Genomic DNA, 20,547 nt, shown 5'->3' with positions numbered 1-20,547 from the left:
GTATGCTATTGACATTTGTTGATACAGACTACCAAATCCATCCACAATGCATTGATAAACTGACATAAACGACTAGTCCAAGGTGATGTGTCAGATGAAACTGATGCACGTAATTTATGCTTAATCTGGTCGGTACCGCAGCCGCAGCAGCAGCTGTGTAAACAAAATCTGTTTATATAGGGTAGCACCAAACATCTGTCAAGTCAACATGGTGTTTTGTGCTAGTAGGTACCCAATCATGTTTCGTTATCTGCCACTCCTCCAGGAGGTAAATGCGCATAAAAAAGTTTATCTCGATACATTATGAGCTTTGATATGTGAGGATATTCGATGAGTATATATATGTCACTTCATCCTTCTAGCAAGGTGAGCAGCTTAATCTCTTTGGAGAGCAAGTCTGATTCAGCCTCTTAGTAGCGGCTCGGTCTATTGTAATTCCGCGGCGCTTACAAGCACCCAAGCGTGCTTATTCCGCGTTCTGAATCATGTCATTGCAGTAGCAGCGAGCTGACAGCATTCATTTTCTTTACGCTGCCTATTTCAATTTTTTTTCTCAATTTTTTATCCCTTTAGAACTTCTATGCCTTGTAGATGCAAGATTCCTGGACCTCGTCTAAAAATTGACATATAATTTCTTTCTTTCTTTCTTTCTTTTTTATCATCATCATCTTTATTATTTTTTCTTTTTTTTCTCTTCTTTTCTTCTTCTTTTACCTCTCTCTCCATCATTTACACCAAACTATTAGCACTAGATTCATAACGTGGGGTAGTCGAGGCGTCTAGAATTACCCCAATTCAGGACTAGCCACGCGTATAAGAAGGTTACATCTTCCTGCATGTGGGGTGAACGCTAATCGCTCCCTACAACCATCACGTTTTTTATCAAGCATTTCGATCTAAGCATCCCGTCCATCACTCCAGTTGTCTCGGTGATTTTAAAGCCCGGCACGTTACAGGTAGGGTTACCCGCTATTTTCTGGATCCCCCCCCGAGTATCAAGTATCAACCATGGAGGCGAACAACTCCCTCCCACGGCCTGCTGCCTCCGTGGATACAAATAGTAGTAAGAAGAGAAAACGCCCTAAAGATGTGCCTTCGCATACAAGGATCCTGGCCGCCTGTGACGCATGCCGCGTGAGCAAGACACGGTGCGACTCTGCTCGCCCGACTTGCGCAAAGTGCGCCGAGCGTGGCCTGGGCTGCAATTATCCTGATAAAGACCCCTTCTCAATGTAAGCGGCAGTCTTGGGCTTGGCCAAAGAAAGAGCCCATGTCGAAAAAATGCTGATGTTGATGCCCTCCCCTTGTAGATTCGAAACCTGGGGCAAGAAAATCTTGACGGCCGTGGAGGAGCAGGGCCGCCTCCTGTCCAATCTCTCAGAAGCTGGCCGCAATGCCCTCCAGCCGCGCCCCGACCAGCTGGCTCGCCTTCTGGACATGGACGGAGATAATCTGGAGACCATGTCGCGAAAAGACACTCCTTGGACACCAATCACTGGCTCTGACATGATCCTGGGCTGGTCTGTATTTCCACAGGAGCGGCCGGTCAGCACGTTTCCCTCGTCAGAATATGCCGAGAAGCCGAAGCCCTCCGACCTTGGTACGTGCCAAGTAGTACTTGTTGCATGCGAGTGTTTGCATGTTGGATCAAGTGTACGTTTACTGTATATGTTTTGCTAACCAGGACGGTGCGGGTCCTCCCCCGAAAACAGAAGTGTCAAACCCGTCGCCAGAACGCATGTTTGAGCTGCGGGACATCTACATGAGCAAGATCCAAGGAAAGAATCCCATTGTCGATGCCGACCAGCTTGATGCTCACATTGCATATGTCCTGGAAAATGGCTTTGGCTGGTCAGCCACCTCATGCCTCGTGCTCCTGGTGTTTGCGTTGGCCGCCGTCTGGGGCAACTACCCCGATGATGAGCGACGGAGTATAGAGTCAGACGAGGAGTTAGACATTTATCCCAGGCAGCGTGTCACCATGGCCGTGCCTGACCATCGCATGAGAGAGTCTCTGATGTACATTGCCATGGCACAGAAGCGAATGTCCACGGCGTATCTAGACGATTCGTTGCTGGGCGTCGTGTGCTTTTGTCTCTTTGGGTATGTATACATGTATATTGCCAAAAGGTCGATATCGGTGCCTCTGCTGACGTGGAGTATAAGAATGTGGTATCAGTACAACATTGAACCCATACCTGGGTGGAAAATGTTCCGAACAGCGTCCATGATGTGGGAGGCATACAACTTGAAGCATTCCGATGGGAAGACGCACCGGCCGAAGCAGGAAGAGAGTATGCCATCCATCAAGTCCCATTACATCATTGCTTCCAGGCATTGACAACGCTATGCAGGTCTTGAACAGCGACTCTACTGGACGTGTCTCAAATCCGAATGGTACGTCTCCTCAGAATTGTCAATATCAAAATTAGTTGGCTTGAAGCTCACAGGACACTCACAGCGAGGTGCGACACGAGCTCAACGGCCTTCCCTCGTGCACGTTACAAGAATCATCATTCCCCTACGCGCTCCCCACGTTTCCAACGATTGAGAGCTTCGGACAAAGCCCCGTCGATCGTCCTGACGCCTCCATAGTGCATTCCACCACACTGTCTTACTACTACTACCTTGCTGAGATATCTCTACGCCGCCTGCTCAACCGCACACGCAGCGCCGCCACCGTACTATCACCAAACATCGACTCCCTTACCGCCTCTCAGCTCGCCGACACACTGCAGAAACTCGAGGGCCAGCTGCAGCAGTGGCTCGACTGCCTGCCGCCAGCTCTCCGATTCCACATCCCACCCGAGTCACACCCGCCACCGGACGAGCCCGAACTCGTCAAACTCATGCGCGAGCGGTACGCCGAGGTCCGCGAGCTCCTCTGCCGCGCCTACTTGTACATGTGCCTTCACGGCGGCATGCGGCTGACGCGCTCCCAAGCCGAAACATTCGGCGCTCACGCTTCGTTGGGGCTGAGACTAAGCATCTATCGGATCCAGACCGAAAACCCCTTCTTCCGCCACCCCGGATCGTGGGGTGCCTGCCGCGTGCGATTCAACCACGCTCTATGCCTGATTGCGGCATTTCGGGGGAAGCAGGCTGGTGTGGAGTCTGCGGCGCATGTCATCGTGCCACCGCTGTGGCGAGAATGCGTGGGCATGGTTCAGGAGAGGCTGGAGACATGGGGTGATCAGGGAGGGGGCATCCGGGAATTGGCAGTCTTGCTGGGCTGGTTGCTGAAGCAGTAAACTATATCTAGTAGTATTTTATATCCTGTATATTGCTTGTTTTCTTTGCTTACTCAGGGCCAAAGCGCGTTTGAGTAAGCCCCCCTGTGGAGGACCAAAATTTTTATCATCTTGATTTCTTACAAGCACGCTGAGTCAGAAACGCAGAGTTCGTTTGAAAAAACAAGATGCAATGTAGCCTTCCATAGTGTCTATCTATATTCTATCAAGCAAATCCATAAATTACCTCTTCGCAGCTTTTCACGGAATTATCAAAGTGCGTCTTCTAATGCCACGTCTACAAACCCAGCCAGTATCGCGTCTCGGGAACAACCAGCTTTCCCTTGCCCAGGATCTCCTGGCTAGACACTCCGACCAAGACCTCGTAGGTCCCCTCTTCGCTCTTGAACTTGTTCTCAATCTCGTCCCAGAAGCTGGTGGCGTACTGGTCGATAGGGATGTGCACCTCCTTTTCCTCACCCGCCTCCAGGTGCACCTTTTCAAATCCCTGCAACTCCTTTGCTGGGCGGTGCGTTGGAGAGTTGGGGGCGGAAATGTACAGCTGCAGGACTTGTGCACCAGCAACCTTGCTCGTGTTCTTAATCCTGACTATTGCCACCGTGGGCTGGTTCGGCCGGAACGTCTCGGGCACTGTCTTGACGACAGGATCTGAAAGGGCAAAGGTGGCGTAAGAGAGTCCGTGTCTGCGCAAGATGTGAATTAGCGATGAACAGTAAAACGAGGGAAAAAAATATCTTTGAAATAAAACTTACCCAAACGGAAACAAGACCTCCCTCTCCGTCTTCTCGTAAAACTTGTAGCCCACATACACGTCCTCTCCGTACAAAACACGACCGCCCACGCTGGCATAGTTGAGGTAAGCCGGGTTGTGCTTGACGTCGATGGGCCATGAGAGGGACAGCTTGCCAGAGGGATTGACATCGCCAAAGAGCACATCGGCGATGCCGTGGCCCGTCTCGTTACCGCCGTACCAAGCCTGCACGATGGCTTTGGCTTTGTGGGCCCATTTCATCGTGACAGGGGTCCCTGACTGGTTAACGACAACCGCGTTTGGCGCAGCGTCGAGGACCTGGGAGATCATCTTGTCCACGCCAGGAGGCAGGTCCATGTGTTGACGGTCAAAACCCTCAGACTCCCACTCGCCACTCAGTCCCGTGCAGATGATGGTGTAGTCCGCGTCCGCTGCCGCCTTGACAGCGCGGGCAATCATCTCTTGAGGGTTAATCTTGACGCAAGCACCCAGATGAACGGCACCGCCTCCAAAGTTGACCACGCCGGTGGTTTCCATCTTGGTGGTGTTGGCAGATCCAAACTCGAGTCGCAGCTTGTAGGTTCTGCCAGCCACCATCTCCTTGGTGCCAATCTTTTCCGTCGTTCCCTTGCCAAAAAAGGCAGTACCACGAGTCTGGTGCGTGGTGTTGTCGATGAGGAGCTCATCGTCAATGTACAGGTTGGCAGTGCCAAAAACGCTGAGGCCAAACTCCCAAGTGCCCGTCTCAGTGGGAACAAAGTCTCCAAGCAGGGTGCCCCAGAACATGGCCTTGTTCAGGTTCGGAACGCCGTTGTAGTCCATGAGCTGGAACGACGTTGACGAAACATTCTCGCTGCCGAGAAGCTTCCTGTCGGTGACGGTGATGGGGTCGTTGTAGAAGTGGATGACGGCCTTGTCCAGCATTGCTGCAATGACTGGAAGCATCTGATGCGCGTACGCGCCCACTTCGTGAGTGATGGAGGCACCTGGCAAGGCTTCTGAGATTGCATCGTAGAGGGAGACGGTATAGTATGGCAAAAGCGAGGCGCTGCCACCTCCAGAAATGGCCGGCAATCGCACATGGGAACCAATGAGGGCTATCTTGGCGTTGGTTTTGGGAAGGGGCAAGAAGGAGTCATCGTTCTTGAGGAGGACGATGCTGCTGCTACAAATCTGGCGATTCAAGGCGCGGTCCTCTGGGAAATCACGCCCTCTCTCTACCTCTGAGACCTTGAGCTGTCCGGCTCTTTGGGCGAGCTTGAGAACCCTGCGGGCGCGCTCGTCGAGGGTGGATTGTTTAAGCAGGCGGGCCTGCAAGGCAGATTCGATGTACTTGCCTCGATATCTCGAGACGCCGGGCATCTCGAGATCAAGCCCAGCGTTGATGGCGTCAATGGTGGTATACGTTCCGTACCAGTCACTCACAATGAGCGGATCCCAATTCCACTCCTGTCGCAGGAGGCCCTCGAGCATCTCTGCACTGTCGGCGACATGCTTGCCATTCACCTTGTTGTAGGAAGTCATCAAGGCGCCGGGCTTGGCATCTCGAGCTACGATTTGAAAGGGCCGGAGATATACCTCTCGAAGAGCCCGTGGGGTGATGAGGCAGTCTACTGCTCGCCTCTCATGCTCTTGGTCGTTGCCTACGAAATGCTTCACGGCAGAGATGACACCAGTGCTCTCACAGCCAAGAATCATTGAGGCAGCGAGGATACCGGACAGGTAAGGGTCTTCCGAGAAGGACTCGAAGCCACGGCCGCCCAGGGGGGACCTGGGCGTGTTGATGGTAGGGCCTAACCAGACATGAGCTCCCTTGGCGATGCATTCATCGCCGAGGAGCTTGCCTGCCCTCCTGAGCAGCTGTTTGTCCCAGGTGGAGGCCAATGCTGTTCCGCAAGGCAGGCAAGCGGCGGGCACTCCGGCGAAGAACTTTGTGCCACGGATGCCATTAGGGCCGTCTGTCAAGCGTACTGACGGCACATTGTGCTCCGGAATGGGATAGGTATGCCAGAAATCAATGCCTATTCTCCCCCCAATCATATGATTTAGTAAACGACCATGTATACTCATTGGGGTTTAGCCTGGGCGAAGACAAAAGACGACGACTCACCGGACAAGAGAGCAATCTTTTCGTTTTGGGTCAGTTGGGCCAGGACGGTCTCGACGTCGAAGCCCAATTTCGTCTGCTGTTGCCACTCTCCCATATTGAGAATAATTGATTTTTTTCCTCTCTCTCTTTTGCTAAGGAACGAATGTACTTCTCTCGGTAAGGAGGGGGGGGAATAAAGGGCAAGGTACGTAAATCCGAGTAAAAGGGCAAAGGAAGGGGGGTGGGAAGAAAAAAAATGTTATAAAATTTTAGTTATATACTCTTAGCAAACATGTGCGTTATATGTAGCCAGGGGTTCAACGGCAGAGAGCCGCAGGGCCGCTCGTCATCTGATTGTGCGTCCCGTTTAATTGAGTGGGCTGAACAGTTTTTGATCTCGGAGGTTCCCCATGGAGGTGGAGTCCAGTCTCCCGACTCAAGACCAGGATCCAAGGCCAGATGAGGCTAAAAGCAACGCTTACACGGCGTTGCTGGGCTTAATGCAGACTTGCTCGGAGCTGATGTGGGGTTACGAGCTTAAAAGCCTGTGCCCATCTGGAGTTGAGTTCGGGGAGCCTCCCCGAGGCAGCCTCTCCAATACCCCAGACTTACTCCGCGATTTTGAGGGGAAGCAGAACTAGTTTCTTTCTAGACCCTTGGCGACATCCCACAACGCTAGCTAGTCTTGGCGGCCGGCATGACTGGTGGGTTCTCCGCAATAGTCTGGTGTTTTGGCTGAAAAAAATCGCCATTGGCTTACTTCGGCTCCTTTTGTCCAGACCGAGATGTTGCAGAATAAAAAGAAGCATCACCGCCCTCGAAATTTTCCAAATCATCATCTCCATCCAGCAACACCTTCCTCTTCTGTCGGGTTGTCACCATGACTTTCCTCAAGCCCACCACCAAGGAGACTGAGGCTTCCGTGCCTATTGTCACCCAAATCGCCAATGAGGACAAGGTTGCGTGGTACAAGAAGCCAAACCTGAGATATCTGTACTTTATCCTCTTCCCGGCATGTATGGGTATCGAGTTGACGTCTGGGTTTGATTCCCAGATGATCAACGCCCTTCAGATCGTCCCGTCATGGGTTAGCTGTAGGTCATCCCTCCAAGCCCCCTATACGGTATCTATCATGTACGGGTTTTTGGGCTAACATGCACCCCAGATTTTGAGAACCCCCAGGGATCTCTCAAGGGTATCATCGCGGCGGCATACTCTCTCGGAGCCATTCTGTCGCTGCCCTTTATCCCCATCGTCAATGACAAGTTTGGCCGACGCTGGTCCATCGTGGGCGGCTCCCTCATCATGATTATCGGTGCCCTGATCCAGGGTTTCTCCCAGCACGGTCAGTTTTTCCTTTCAGATATACGATCTCCTTTATAATGGGTCTAGCATCTAACACTCCATCCAGTCGCCATGTACATTGTTGCCCGTATCATCCTCGGTTTCGGAATCCCGACTTGCATCGTCTCTGGCTCGTCCCTCATCGGCGAGCTTGGTTACCCCAAGGAGCGTGCCGTTCTCACCTCTCTCTTCAACGTCTCCTACTTCATCGGCCAGATTGTTGCCGCTGGCATTACCTTTGGCACAAACAGCATCCCCAGCAACTGGGGCTGGCGAATCCCCTCTCTGCTGCAGATGGGGCCATCCGTCATCCAGATTGTTTTCGTCTTCATGCTGCCCGAGAGCCCTCGATGGCTCATCACCAAGGGCCGCAATGCCGAAGCCAACGAAATCCTCATCAAGTACCACGCTGAAGGCGACGCGGACTCTGAGTTTGTTCGTGCTGAAATGGCCCAGATCCAGTCCACTATTGAGTTGGAGTCTGCAAACGCCAAGAAGAACTGGCTCTCCATCTTTGCCACCGCGGGTATGCGACGACGATCCATCATCTCGTCATTCCTCGGCTTGTTCACCCAGTGGTCCGGCAACACTCTCATCTCATACTACCTGGGTGATCTTCTCGGCATGATTGGACAAACCGACTCTGTCTTCAAGCAGAAGATCAACGTTGCCATTGCCTGTTGGTCTCTGATCGCTGGTGTTACCGTTTCTCTGCTCGTCAACCGCTTCAAGCGTCGAACCATGTACCTTGCCTGCACCTGCAGTCTGCTCGTTGTCTACATCTGCTGGACGGTGACGATGGAGCAGAGTATTGCTGGAAACTTGATCAATAAGCCCAACAAGGCTGCGGGTGCCGCCACCATCTTCTTCATCTTCATGTACCAGCCCTGCTACAACATTGGATACAACGCCCTCACCTACACCTATCTCGTCGAGTTGTGGCCATACACCGAGCGATCTCGCGGTATTGCCCTCTTCCAGCTCTTTGGACGTCTGGCCGGTTTCTTCGCCACTTTTGTGAACCCCATCGGCCTCGACAACATTAGCTGGAGATGGTTGATCGTCTACTGCTGCTGGCTGGCATTTGAAATTGTCTTTGTCTACTTCATGTTCCCTGAGACGGCCGGCCGAACTTTGGAGGAACTCTCCTTTTGTAAGCTCCCCTCCCGTCACCTCCTTTTCCATTTCAATTTGCGCTTGATCCAGTTTACTGACAGAATTTCTCCGCAGTGTTTGAGGACAAGGCTCTGGCTGACCAAGCCACCATGGCCGTCGAGAAAGTCGTGCACCACGATGATGGCGACAAGGCCGTCGAGATTGGTGAGGTGCACCACGAGGAGAAGACTAGCAAGGTCTAGAAGTATGAGCGATGAATTATTTATGCGAATGCCGTGGTGGTAATTGAACAGGGGGAGCCAGATACCATGCTATTTATGTAATAAACCTTATGAGAACAAATTTAATGAACCGAGACTATTTGCAGTCGACATTGCAGAGCACCTGGCACTTTGAATGCGTCGTGATTTTTGCTTTCAAGGGGTGCCGTACTTTCTGAAATGTTGTGTTACTGGCTCGACAGCCGAATCTTGATGGGATATCTCAAGACTGTTGAATGTAAGATGCAGTGCCCACAAATGAAGGCATTTTGATGCTACCTTGGATCGAATGCTGCCCTGATGCAGATATCCCACAACATGAAAGCCACAAATCACGGCAATGACCCACAACAAGGGGGGACACAACTCGCTTGCAAAGTTATCGCATAGAGTCTGGTAGCCTATTACTAATTTACCCCAAAATACCGGTGGATCCCAGATTTGGAGAGGCTGCAAGGGGTTGCAGTGGTACGGCATTAGCCGTTGGAGAAGATGTGAACCTTGATGGAATAGTTTCCACGGTGGCGGTTTTCTAGAGGCATAGATAGAATGTGGACAGTTGTAGTATGTGAACCTGACAGACATTAAAGTTGCGTCTGTATGTGATATTGAGCGATAGACTTTACAGCTTCTGGTTCACTTGTTTGGGTGCAAAGTATGGTGGCTATACTTGGTAGATCGTTTTTGTAGGGATAAATAACCGGAACATCGCGATACTTATCAACAACGCATAATAACTCGAGAAAACGAAGTTTAAGCTACATCGCGGGCGGTCAAAACTGGCTCAAAAAAGCGAATCTGACTAATTGCCAGTCAGTATTTCAGCTGTGGCTAGTGATTATGTAGATCAAGCTTTTCTACTCCATAAGTATATCGAATACACCTACTCAAGAAAACCACTTCCTGAAGTAAAATCTCATTGTATGACGACCTTAATAGCTATGTGTAACGTATCATGAACCAATCAGTAGAAACTCCCTCCGCTATGCTGATCAAAACAAACCCTCGCATCATGGAACAGAGGATAAAACACGAACGACCACACTCATGATCGGAGTATGTGAATTATCACCACCATGAACACTAGTCAGTCGGAATTTCACAGCCCTCATTCCTTGCCGGCGCATTGTATAAAACAATATGTAAAACACCCGCGGAAGCCGTTCCGGATTGATTACGTCGATGGATGTGCCAAGAGCATATCCTTCTGCCGCGGTGAGTGTAAACTCGATCTTGGTCTTGAGGGGGCCAGTAACTGTCACCACCCTGTGCACTCTCCAGAGTTTCTCGAGATTGGTAAAGATGGGGTATATTTCCTGATGTGCAGCGTGGAAAATATTCCCGACAAACTCTGGATCCCCGTGTTGGAGCACTTCAAACTTGTCAATCATCATAGTTTCCGCGCTACGATGCATTTGGCCGCTAGCAAATGTCAGTCCGACCCGGAAAGGAGTTATTGGCCTGTCGCAGGTGTTCCCCCAAGCTTGTGCAGGAGTGAGCGATTGGTTCATTGCGTAGCTCGGTTCGCTGAGGTACGGAATTGTAGCATTCCGTCGTTGTCGTTGTCGTCTTCGTCGTTTCCAGGGCTCGCCATAGCAATCGATCTTGAAGGTTTTGAAAGCAGGCAAGAGTGCACAAGCGCAGGTGTGTCCCTCAGGATTCAAAGATACAATAAGATCTTCGCAAAATGGGTCACTGAAGAATGACCATTCACAGTACGGCCAATCTGGATTGTCTGGTTCCTCACCCGAGCGGACCACGAGGTTGACGCCGTAATCTTCAGCTGTACCACAGAATGTATATCCAGCATGGCTTGCGTACAACATTTGCGTTATTCCTGTGGGTTCCTCGTCGCAAGACGCACCATGGAACACCTCGAGCATCGAAGCCAACGAAGGTACCGCAAAGAAAGCGATGGGGGCGATGTTGAAAATGCCGAGTTGCATTGTGAAGTTGTTCAGGTAATCAGAGAGTGATGGAAATTGAAGAATGTAATAATCGCGAAGGTATCAAGAAACTTCTTGACTAATATTATGTTGGTTGGTGTATTGGGGGGAAGAATGAGAGCTGGTCAAGCAGGGGGGGCCGGGAGTTTATGTAGAAGTCGAATGTTATAATCCGTAGTGTTTAGAATAAAAATAAATGAGTCTTCCTATTTAAATAGTCATGCCTAGTCTGTCCATAAGCTACGTTTACCCCAAATTATAAGGGCGTTACGCCCACATATAAAATGAAAAAGCAACTGTGCAAATAGGAAGACTCATAGATCTCAGCCAACAAATTATCTTTATAAAATCTAAAGTTAAGCTGTAAGGCTTAGAGACAAGGTTTGAAGATATGCTCAAGGCTCGAGGCAAGATTTACATGGTGCAACTGGTGACTCCGTAGAGTAACCTATCCTTTTTGAAGGGACCTCGAGAAGCTTGATGCATCGAGACAATCTTGCTTTCCCCTGAATTTTACACATCGTTTTCCAACTTTGTAATCAGGCAAGGCTGCGAAGTGGCTTTGCAAAGGTGGCAACCTTAGAGAAGTGTGGCTTCAAGATTTGCTGGTCTAAGCCACCACAATACATGTAGGTATAGATATATGGTGCCCTATTATTACTCAGAGTTTACAATACATACTTCAATGTGGATAGCACAGTTGTAGTAAGATGGATGTACCAAGCCATGTAATCAAAGTTTTACTTCTTGATGGTGTATCTTCTCTAGGTACATGTTTCTCTAATCCAATTGCCCTAAACTCACCACTCGGCACAACCTATATCAATGACGCGATTCAACCGATACATGTGTGTTGTGCATGCATAGGTACCTCAAATTTGATGTAATTGTTTCCACTATCTCCATACATTTGCCCTTTTTGAGAAGCTTCTTCTCCTTCTTTATGGACAATTTGTGCTTACAGAGCGACCAGAACCGATTCCAGGGCGGCAAAGTTTGGCGATCTACATTTCTGGGTTAGTTGAGTCCATAATAACCGAGAATGAGAGCGAGAAGGAGAGAAACATACCCAAGGCCCGTCACAGGATCCCATCCGGCCGCAGCTGGGAAGCCCCACAGTGTTGTTTGATCAGGAGAGCTGCAGCCATTGTTGTTTCCCTCGGTGACATCATTAAATGCCTCCGGGTGTTGATACTGGCACAAGAGTGTATTAGTTATATGACGGATATCACGATATTGGATCTCCGAAGCACTTACCAGAGCCGGGTTGACAAACCCAAGGGTGCTCTTGCCAGCGGCAATGCGCTTCTCGTTGATCAGAGTCAATAAAGATCCCCAGACCGGCGTCGAAAGCGAGGTTCCGCCAATAGTACCAAATTGCCCACCGTAGACAACGAGCTGATTCTCTCCCACAGCCGCCACATCAGGGAAACCACGGCCGCCCCGGTTGTAGACTTGGTTGACGTCTGTTACGTTGTCAAAGTTGCCGTTCACAATGGTCTGGTTGTAGGATTTGAATGGGAATGAAGACTCTACAGCATCAAAGTACGCGTTGACAGCGTCTGCCTGGTAGTCGGCGACGCTAAAGATGTTGCTGAAGCCTCCACCGCTAGGGAACTGAGTAGTGGCAACCTCTTCAAGTATTTCCCACTCAACTGGAGGAGCGCTGGGGTCTGCACGCCTCAGCTCAGTGCCGCCGACTGCGAGGATGTATGGGCATGTCTGGGGGAAACCGGGAGTGAAGATGATGCCGACGTTGGGTTCAGAATTCGGACCGATGCAGCCCAAATGGGTGCCAACACCATAGTCGCCTGATGAGAAGACGACGGTAACTCCCTGCAGGCCGAGCTTCAGGTACTCGTCACACTGGCGGTACTGGTAGTTGTTGGGGAGGAGATCTTCGATGCCGTTGTAGGAGACTGAGATGACATTGGTGGGCTCGAATACACCGCACTGCTTTTGTCCTTGATATCCAATAGGTGAGGGATAATTGGGGTTTGGATAAACAGGGTCGGCGCATGAAGAGTCAGTGCAATCCCCAGTCTCACCGTAATCGCTGAAGCTGCAGTAGCTACCATCAATGGCATCCAGGAAGGCTGAAACTGATTAGAAGAGGGGAAATCCACACAGAGGCTTGATGGGGATCGCCTTACTATTAAAGAAGCCTTGAGTTCCAACAATCTCGTAATACTCGTCGTTTGTCTGGAACAGGACCGTCTTCTGGGGCCAGATGAGGGGGATGGCTGACTGGAAATCCAAGGTAGACTCAAGTCCAAGACCACCAAAGTTGGAACCAATAGTAGCCACAATGTCCTCGTAAGACCCGATGGCGCCATCGACCAAACGGTTCTCAGGATATGTCCCCTTGGGGATATTAAGATCGCTATTGCAGCATTAGAGATGGCTGATCATCTCGTCGCCAATCAAGTGAACAGGATTCCTTACGGATAGACAGCCGCCAAGAATGCATCAAGGTCAGCAGTGCTGTAGTGGTCATTCAGGTCTTCAAAGATTCCCAGCTCATTGCCGGCAGCGGCTGTTGTACCATTGGGCACACCATACTGAACTATACAGAAGATTAGTTCATATTCGTACATGTAAGTCAGGTAAAAGCAACCAACCTCTGATACAATCAGCAGTGATGAAGCTACTGCAAGAAGTGGAATTGACTCCTGGGACATCGTTCACAGCGTTTATGTGGGCGACAGTGTTGGTAAAGTGTGGACCCTCGCGAAGTGCTGAGATCTTGTTTGTCTCTCGTTTGCTGAGGTCGCGCTTGACGGCATTGTTTGCACGCAGTCTGATTCCGGGGGTTGCGTAGTCAATGTGCTCTTGAATATGGGCGGGAACATGATATTCCTCACAGGCAATATCTCTGTGAGAACCTGTGCTGTCCTCCCAGTAGTAGAAATCGGCCACCAGGAGATCCTCGGCCTCTTCAGCTGCCGCATCAAACTGGATCCACTACACAGCATCCAATGTCAGACTGTGTTACTTAGGATATCAAGGATGGGGATGTGGATTTGCGTTTCATGAATAATTGATCACGCTGGTTTTATGAGATACAACTCACCTGCTTGTTAGCTGATTGGCTGATGCGCTTCCGATCAATGCCGGAAGAGACGAGCCAATCAATAACAGCATCCACGCTAGACTGTGCCGGAGCAAAGAAGTCGATGACTTCCTCTGCAGTCATGTGTTTACCATAGTTGGCAGATTTCGGGTTAGAGCTAGACTCTAATGTTAAATCCTGTTTTTTTAAGCTCTTTTCTGCCTTGGGTCTTACATGTCCATGAGCCTGGAATGTCCCACATCGAGATTTCGCTGCTTTAGGCCGATACGCATGGGCAAAACAGTCTTTCGGGATAATCTCTCCCGTTTAGTCCAGTGATTGGCGGTGCGGGGCGGGTGGCGTTCATGAAGCCTGTGGGTTGATGGAACATCACGCTTCACTGGAACCTTGTCGCGCAACAGAGGGCTTGCAACGACTTCAAGGGCCAGCTGGAGGCCAAAGGCCGCGACAAGCGATCTGAACAACATTTTGCACGTTGATGAATCAATGGCAAGCTGGTAAAAAGTATGAGATGATGCTGCAACAACACATACAAGATTGCAGACGAGCAAAGGCTCTTATATAGAGTAAGTTGTTTTGTTTCTGTCCAACTAACTCGTACATGCAACTTGAAGTGATGCCTACAAGGTTGTGCTAGATGAGGAAGGTATGTAGATAAGGCGTCAAGTGATGTCAAGTATGGAGTGAGGATAATGTAACCCTGCAAAGCACACGAGCACTGTGTAGCCGGAAATACGAACCACTCCGAGTATCTACATCCATATTCACGTTCGTATCTAGTCGTATTAGATAACGCAACAAAGTGAGTGCATATCGATCGTGCTCGTATATGGTTAACCGTCTTATATGGGGAATATCAAGTACATGTAGTTGACGTTAATAAATAGATTAAACCATGGAAGAAATAAACTGGGCATACAACTAATATTAGGTGTAGTTTACCCATAGCTAGTGGTTTTTCTAAAAAGTTGCGTCTAACTATTTGATTCAACTAACCAACCTTGTTGTAGTGCCCCTCTATTCATACAAAGTAGAATGTTGACTTATATGCATGTATGACGCTATTTATCAGAACCTTTCCAAGGCGAGGGCTCGATATATCAAAGCACGGCAGAGAAGCCCCATGTAACCGTTTCCAGAAAAGGCAATCCAATGATTAGATTGCATGCAACACGCGTGATCTTGCCCACCTATTCCGTCAACAACATCCTCTATGGAGGGTTGGGAACTTTGCAACCACAAAGACCAAAACCAATAAATATTTTCAAATGACGTCTTATCTTCCCAATCCATTATTCTTCCTTCTCGAAAAGGATAGCGTTATGCTGTGATTGAGGTGATCTTTATGCATAGCAGCACCGCCCGCAGTAGCTCGTGGGGTACAACCTAGATAACCCTTGGCCAAACTCGACAAATTATATGGCAACCCCTCCTTTCATGCCCGATTGCATTTATATCACAAAGAATCAGTAATCTGCAGCCACTTCTTCTATTTCTTGTTATCATCTCAGGCATCGAAATCCAGCGTTATTCTCTCATCATCAGCAGTCATGATGCTTGCGCTTATCGCGGCGGCCCTCGGCCTATCCACCTGTGCTTTTGCCGCACCACTCTCCATCAACACCACAACTGAGAGTTATTCCTTTCATGTCGTTACGGCTACAAGCAATAGTAGCAACTTCCAGTTAAGGCTACGGCCCAACCAGTACGATGTTGATTTTGGATATCCTGCCGGAACGTTCCACTATGTTGGCATAGATGCCGCAGATGCGGTGTTGGTTGCCAACTTGAGAGACGGAGTCTTGTATAGCCAAGGACGCGATGCCGACGGCAGCCTATATGATCTCGGGCCCACAGGGTACATAAACCTCAAAGAATCCGTCGGCACTTCGTCATCCTATTTATTCAGCTTTGTTAATGCCACCATTTACCCGCCCGCACTTGATGCGGGGTGGCTGTTGAGCCCCAGTGATGGTGGTGCTACATATGAGCTGCTTTACACGGAGGCGGAGGGAGTTGTTAACGGCTGGCGATGGTGCATAGCAGATTTCGATCTAGATTACGGCCCGTGGTCTTATTTGGAGTATTTTACATATACCGATACTCCTACGTTTGACTCTTACTGTGTGCCTGCGACTGTTCTGGCAACTGTTGTAAAATGAGACGGCGTCTTATAGCAGCATCTAATTTTAGTGCTATTTTGTAAATTGGAAGAGCCGGTAGTGGAGGAGGAAGAAATTCTAGTGCTTTTATGGGATGTCTATGTAGTTTGAAGTATGTTGGAAAACACAATCTATTGAGACGGCAATTGAATTCTTCCATGTTTGCGCGAATATATGTGAGGTCAGATGTGCTAAGGTGATACTGCCATTCTTGTTTGATATGCGCTCACGGATATCAAGACGGAAAAGTAAAGTACCCCGATCGCAAAATACAACCCATGTGCATGGACAATTATCCGTGTACGTCCACACATATACTATATCGCTGCATTTTGGTCTCTAATACTCCGTGGGTAATCACCCAGAATCAGCTCTTGGCCTAGCCATATATAATTATCAAAGCGAGAATTTCTTGAATCAGCCCAAGTGTTTTCATTGCAATTTTCTTCATCCCCTTACCTAGAATTAACTAATCGTCAGGTATTCAACATGGTGAAGGCCATCGGCAATGAAAGCACTGTTGCCGCATTCGGCGATTTCGGGTCTCCAGTTGCCGACAGGAGGCTTTTACACCGAAGCCGGCCATCGGCGACAGGGTTTGATGGTGAGATAAGCAATACCTTCTGAAACATCGGCATTTGCATGTATTGGACAGCGGGATTTGCATTGGTAATAAATCTGATGGGCTCGTTTTCCAAATGGCAGCCGCTTCGCCAATTAATTGAAGCAATATAAAATATATATGTTGTTGGAGATCGAAGTTTGAACAGATGAGCCTTGTTAACATACAGGCTCTCGCTTAGCTCGCCTCGAAGATATGCTTAATATTTCTTCCTCATGCCTGACCTGAAAAAATATCGTTATGGCCGCGGAGAGGATGATGAGAAAATAAATCAATCAGCAACAAGTTGGCGCGATTAGGGAGTGATGTCGTCGCGTGGTGGCATTTTGCGGGCAGTTTGACTAATAAGGGCAGTTAGTGCCACAAGTAAATACATGTAGTGAACGCCTTTCTTCAAATGAGCTGCTACAATAATGTATCTATCATCTGCTGCTGAAGGATGCGCGCACCTTGCATCAAGGTTTGACCATCTCTGCAAATAGTCCGTTTATTATATAATTCGGTGTATATGGTGATATTTATGTTCTTTCGAACATGAAATTTCCAAATAGTATGCTAATTTTTGTCCTGGAATTAGCGAGGGATCTATGGGAATTAATCCACCAGATATGGAGTATAAATCTCCTAATAGTTGTTGTTTTTGTTAGTTTATTGCTTGACTGCTTTAGTGTCTTTCTGATAGGCTCAGCTGCGGCACTTATCAGCTCTTGTAGCCGCTGCCGATATTATTGCTGTCAAAGTCTAGTTATCGACGAACCGTCTAATATCCGAATTGCCCCTGTATCCTGGGTCCTCATAACCCAAAGTAACAACACAAATGATCTCCTCACTGGCCGGCATATCTAACTCCTTAAAATAAAGACTTGGACACACGATTCAACGCCGTCGTTCTCCAACGGCAACAGCAGCAGCTGCAGAATATAGATGCAACAGCTTTGTCAAATGGTAGTGTTGTTGAAGAAAGAAAGTGGAAATCTATTAGTCAAGGTGTCAGTGGTTGAATGTTCTCAACTTATAAATAGGAGTGAAGGCTTTTAAGTGAACACATTACTAGGTAGGCATAATACCAGTCCCTTCCCTACCCTACATACAGGTAATTCTGTGCCACAGTTTGGGTCGATGACTGTTCTTTGCAACAAAAGGCTGTGTTTTCTAGGTATTTGTCATGCCACTATGAGAGAATTTTATCTAATAGATACGATCCATTTCGATGCACTCCCGTACCGGAAAAGATGAGATCAATAGGTGCCTGCACGATCATGTTCATACAAGCTCCAAACTATAGTGACGCTAGGGTGCAACGGCCCCTCTGAATAGGCTACATGCATTGAAGACTCCGCTGAAAATCGTCCCTACCTCCCTGTAATTATCGCGCAGAACATTTTCAGGTCCAGTATCAGCAATTCCTATCGCCCGCTCGCTTAGCTTATCACTTATCGGAACCTCAAACGCAATTGCAGATACCTGAGGCCTGAAATCAATTTACAGTCATCCTCTCTCTTTCTGCCTCTCTCTCTCTATCGTCTGCAACGAATCCCTTCCACCTTGTGCTCCCAAAATCTCTGTTGCTGCCCCCATGCAGTATCTGATTGGTCGTTTTACCGTGATTAGCAGCAACACGCGCGTGTCGACCCCACCCTCGTCGATCGCCTTTCAGCTGCGGGAATCGAGATGGCGTCAATGTCGATGCTACGGCCAGTTTGCAGCTTTTGCCTTGGCGGGATCCTCCTGATTGGGGACGCCCAGCTTCGACTGCTTCTACTGATTATGCAATGAGGCTCCTCCACGCTACCAAATGGCACATGGCCGACTTCCTCTCGGACGACGTCACCCCGCAATATGCGATCCTTTCTCACACCTGGGGACTCGACGAGGTCACGTATCACGACTGGAGAAACTTGTCCTTCTCCGATGTCAAGCTCAAAGCTGGATGTGCCAAGATCCTGGCCTGTCGCGAGCAAGCCGTGCGAGACGGGCTGGAGTGGGTTTGGGTCGATACGTATGTCTCCCTACGCGCATTGTGTTTGTGTTTGTGGCAGAGTGAAAAGCAGATGCACATGTTCTTATCCGCTCTTCCTACAGATGCTGCATCGACAAGTCCAGCAGTGCCGAGCTCACCGAGGCGATAAACTCCATGTTCCGCTGGTACAAGAACGCCGCTGTATGCCATGTCGTGCTTTCTGATGTAGAAGCAGCGTCGGATCAAGCCGTCTTGGAGGAGCGCATGTCCAAAAGCCGATGGTTCACCCGTGGATGGACTTTGCAGGAACTCCTCGCACCAGCGCCAGAGAAGCTCATCTTCTACTCCAAGGAGTGGACTCGGCTCGGCTCCAAGCTGGATTTTGCCGACATTGTTTCATCCATCACCAGGATAAACAAGCAATATCTGCAAGGCCAGGACCTGCGGCATGCGAGCGTGGCGCAGAAAATGTCATGGGCGGCGCTGCGCCAGACCTCGCGACTGGAAGACGTTGCTTATTGCCTTCTTGGATTGTTTGACATCAACATGCCCATGATCTACGGTGAAGGCAACAGGGCATTCATCAGGCTCCAAGAGGCCATCATGACATCTACTCCAGACGATCACAGTCTGTTTGCATGGGGCCCGATCCTCGACGAGGCCGACATCGCGTCAAAGGTTACCAAAATCTCAGACCTTGTTTCAAAAGAGCCGCCACGACCCGACTCGGTCACCTGTGAGCTGCAACTGTTCGGCTTGCTCGCCGAGTCCCCGAAGGACTTTGAGCACTCGGGCAAAATCATTGTATCCCGAGAGGCGGCTCGATTCTACAAGAGCCCAGACAATCCAAACGTCCCCACAAAGATTGGCCGTGACGCATTTCGCCTCGACCTGCCAATGTGGGACCAAAAGAACCATGCGTTTCATTACTGGAAGGGGCCCAATATAGCCCAGTCCCGAATCCTCGATTACGCCGCCCTATTATGCCACTATGAGGATGATCCTTCAGCCTCCAGCTCTGTAATCCTCCCCCTCGTATCGAATGGGGGCTGGACGGTGAGCCGCCCTCGCACCCTGTGCTACCGACGCAGGCAGGGCATCATATTCGCATCCGTATCCAAGAAGAAAACAGTGTCTGTTGCCCCTGAAATGCAAATCAAACTCAGTGCTGGAGATGCCATCTTCCGTCGGATGATATGTTCCAATCCCGTCCAGAACCTGGGCTACAACATGGCGGCCGACACTTGGTATGATTTGGACGGCGCCATCGGTTTCTTGTCTTCATCCAGCACTCAACACAGACATGGAAGAATACTCACTCTGAATTATAAACTATCGCCACAGGATGACAGAGGAATCTCTGTTGTCTTTCATCGCTCGTCCCCTGACGATCAGTTGTTTATAGAAGTCATACCGGTGAATTTCGCTGGCAAAGGACCAGTTGAGAGCGACGATATTACCTGGTATCAGTCTAATACATTGGCCGGGGCGACTCCTATGTTTACCCGCACCATGGCTCTTCCTGCCGACGAGTGGCATGTGAAGAAAAGTCCGTTACCCGATGTGTACATACGCGCCGAGAGAGTCGTTATAGACGGGACGAGTGACCTTTTTGTCGACGTCATGGATCTTCTGGTTGGATTTGGCCTAGATTCTTCTTGAAAGGGGTTTACGCCGATTGAGTGGAATTTACTGGGTCCTTTGTGACGGACCATCTACGAGTACTTTGCGCATCAACCGAGGCCAGGCACCTCGTTCACGTCCACCAGTCGGTAAATTCTCGTCAAACAAGTTTCTGCTTTTATAATGATACAGCTAAAACTCAACTTTATTCTAACTATTCGTGATGGGTTGATGTTGTTTCACAATTGAACATCTCCACCAGGCCCGGAGAAATGGTGATTCGCCGTGTCCGGAACAAACTGCTTACAACTCTAGCAACATCGATTAATAAGACCGCCAGGCCGTCTCCC

The 20,547-nt window shown here is 49.4% G+C and overlaps 7 protein-coding genes across 7 annotated transcripts; 4 read left to right on the top strand and 3 right to left on the bottom strand.

The window, feature by feature from the left end:
- Positions 1-1,008: 1,008 nt before the first annotated feature.
- Positions 1,009-3,251, top strand: TRIVIDRAFT_222304 (uncharacterized protein; the record flags this gene model as incomplete). The annotated part of the gene is made up of 6 exons (XM_014101770.1): positions 1,009-1,232; positions 1,311-1,600; positions 1,713-2,103; positions 2,167-2,294; positions 2,355-2,397; positions 2,462-3,251. 6 exons carry the CDS (start codon positions 1,009-1,011, stop codon positions 3,249-3,251), a joined length of 1,866 nt encoding a protein of 621 aa, XP_013957245.1.
- Positions 3,252-3,528: 277 nt separating this feature from the next.
- TRIVIDRAFT_201309 (glycoside hydrolase family 3 protein) lies at positions 3,529-6,206 on the bottom strand (the record flags this gene model as incomplete). The annotated part of the gene is made up of 3 exons (XM_014101769.1): positions 3,529-3,934; positions 4,004-6,023; positions 6,113-6,206. The coding sequence occupies 3 exons, from the start codon at positions 6,204-6,206 to the stop codon at positions 3,529-3,531; spliced, it is 2,520 nt and encodes an 839-aa protein (XP_013957244.1).
- A 765-nt stretch (positions 6,207-6,971) lies between these two features.
- TRIVIDRAFT_27972 (uncharacterized protein) lies at positions 6,972-8,793 on the top strand (the record flags this gene model as incomplete). Its single annotated transcript, XM_014101768.1, has 4 exons — positions 6,972-7,185; positions 7,257-7,436; positions 7,503-8,588; positions 8,666-8,793. 4 exons carry the CDS (start codon positions 6,972-6,974, stop codon positions 8,791-8,793), a joined length of 1,608 nt encoding a protein of 535 aa, XP_013957243.1.
- Positions 8,794-9,821: 1,028 nt separating this feature from the next.
- Positions 9,822-10,757, bottom strand: TRIVIDRAFT_222301 (uncharacterized protein; the record flags this gene model as incomplete). Its single annotated transcript, XM_014101767.1, has 1 exon — positions 9,822-10,757. The coding sequence occupies one exon, from the start codon at positions 10,755-10,757 to the stop codon at positions 9,822-9,824; it is 936 nt and encodes a 311-aa protein (XP_013957242.1).
- Positions 10,758-11,774: 1,017 nt separating this feature from the next.
- TRIVIDRAFT_150453 (uncharacterized protein) lies at positions 11,775-14,297 on the bottom strand (the record flags this gene model as incomplete). The annotated part of the gene is made up of 7 exons (XM_014101766.1): positions 11,775-11,951; positions 12,015-12,853; positions 12,911-13,140; positions 13,203-13,323; positions 13,379-13,721; positions 13,831-13,987; positions 14,044-14,297. 7 exons carry the CDS (start codon positions 14,295-14,297, stop codon positions 11,775-11,777), a joined length of 2,121 nt encoding a protein of 706 aa, XP_013957241.1.
- Positions 14,298-15,380: 1,083 nt separating this feature from the next.
- TRIVIDRAFT_222299 (uncharacterized protein) lies at positions 15,381-15,992 on the top strand (the record flags this gene model as incomplete). The annotated part of the gene is made up of 1 exon (XM_014101765.1): positions 15,381-15,992. One exon carries the CDS (start codon positions 15,381-15,383, stop codon positions 15,990-15,992), a length of 612 nt encoding a protein of 203 aa, XP_013957240.1.
- Positions 15,993-18,386: 2,394 nt separating this feature from the next.
- On the top strand, positions 18,387-19,216 carry TRIVIDRAFT_119616 (uncharacterized protein; the record flags this gene model as incomplete). The annotated part of the gene is made up of 2 exons (XM_014101764.1): positions 18,387-18,613; positions 18,697-19,216. Coding segments are annotated over 2 exons (747 nt in total), but the record flags the coding sequence as incomplete, so codon positions are not given.
- Positions 19,217-20,547: the final 1,331 nt, after the last annotated feature.

This window comes from Trichoderma virens, assembly GCF_000170995.1.
Source record: "Trichoderma virens Gv29-8 chromosome Unknown TRIVIscaffold_6, whole genome shotgun sequence".
Lineage (NCBI taxonomy): Eukaryota > Fungi > Ascomycota > Sordariomycetes > Hypocreales > Hypocreaceae > Trichoderma > Trichoderma virens.
The sequence above is the reverse complement of the archived record's forward strand: the minus strand, read 5'-3'. Positions and strand labels throughout refer to the sequence as shown.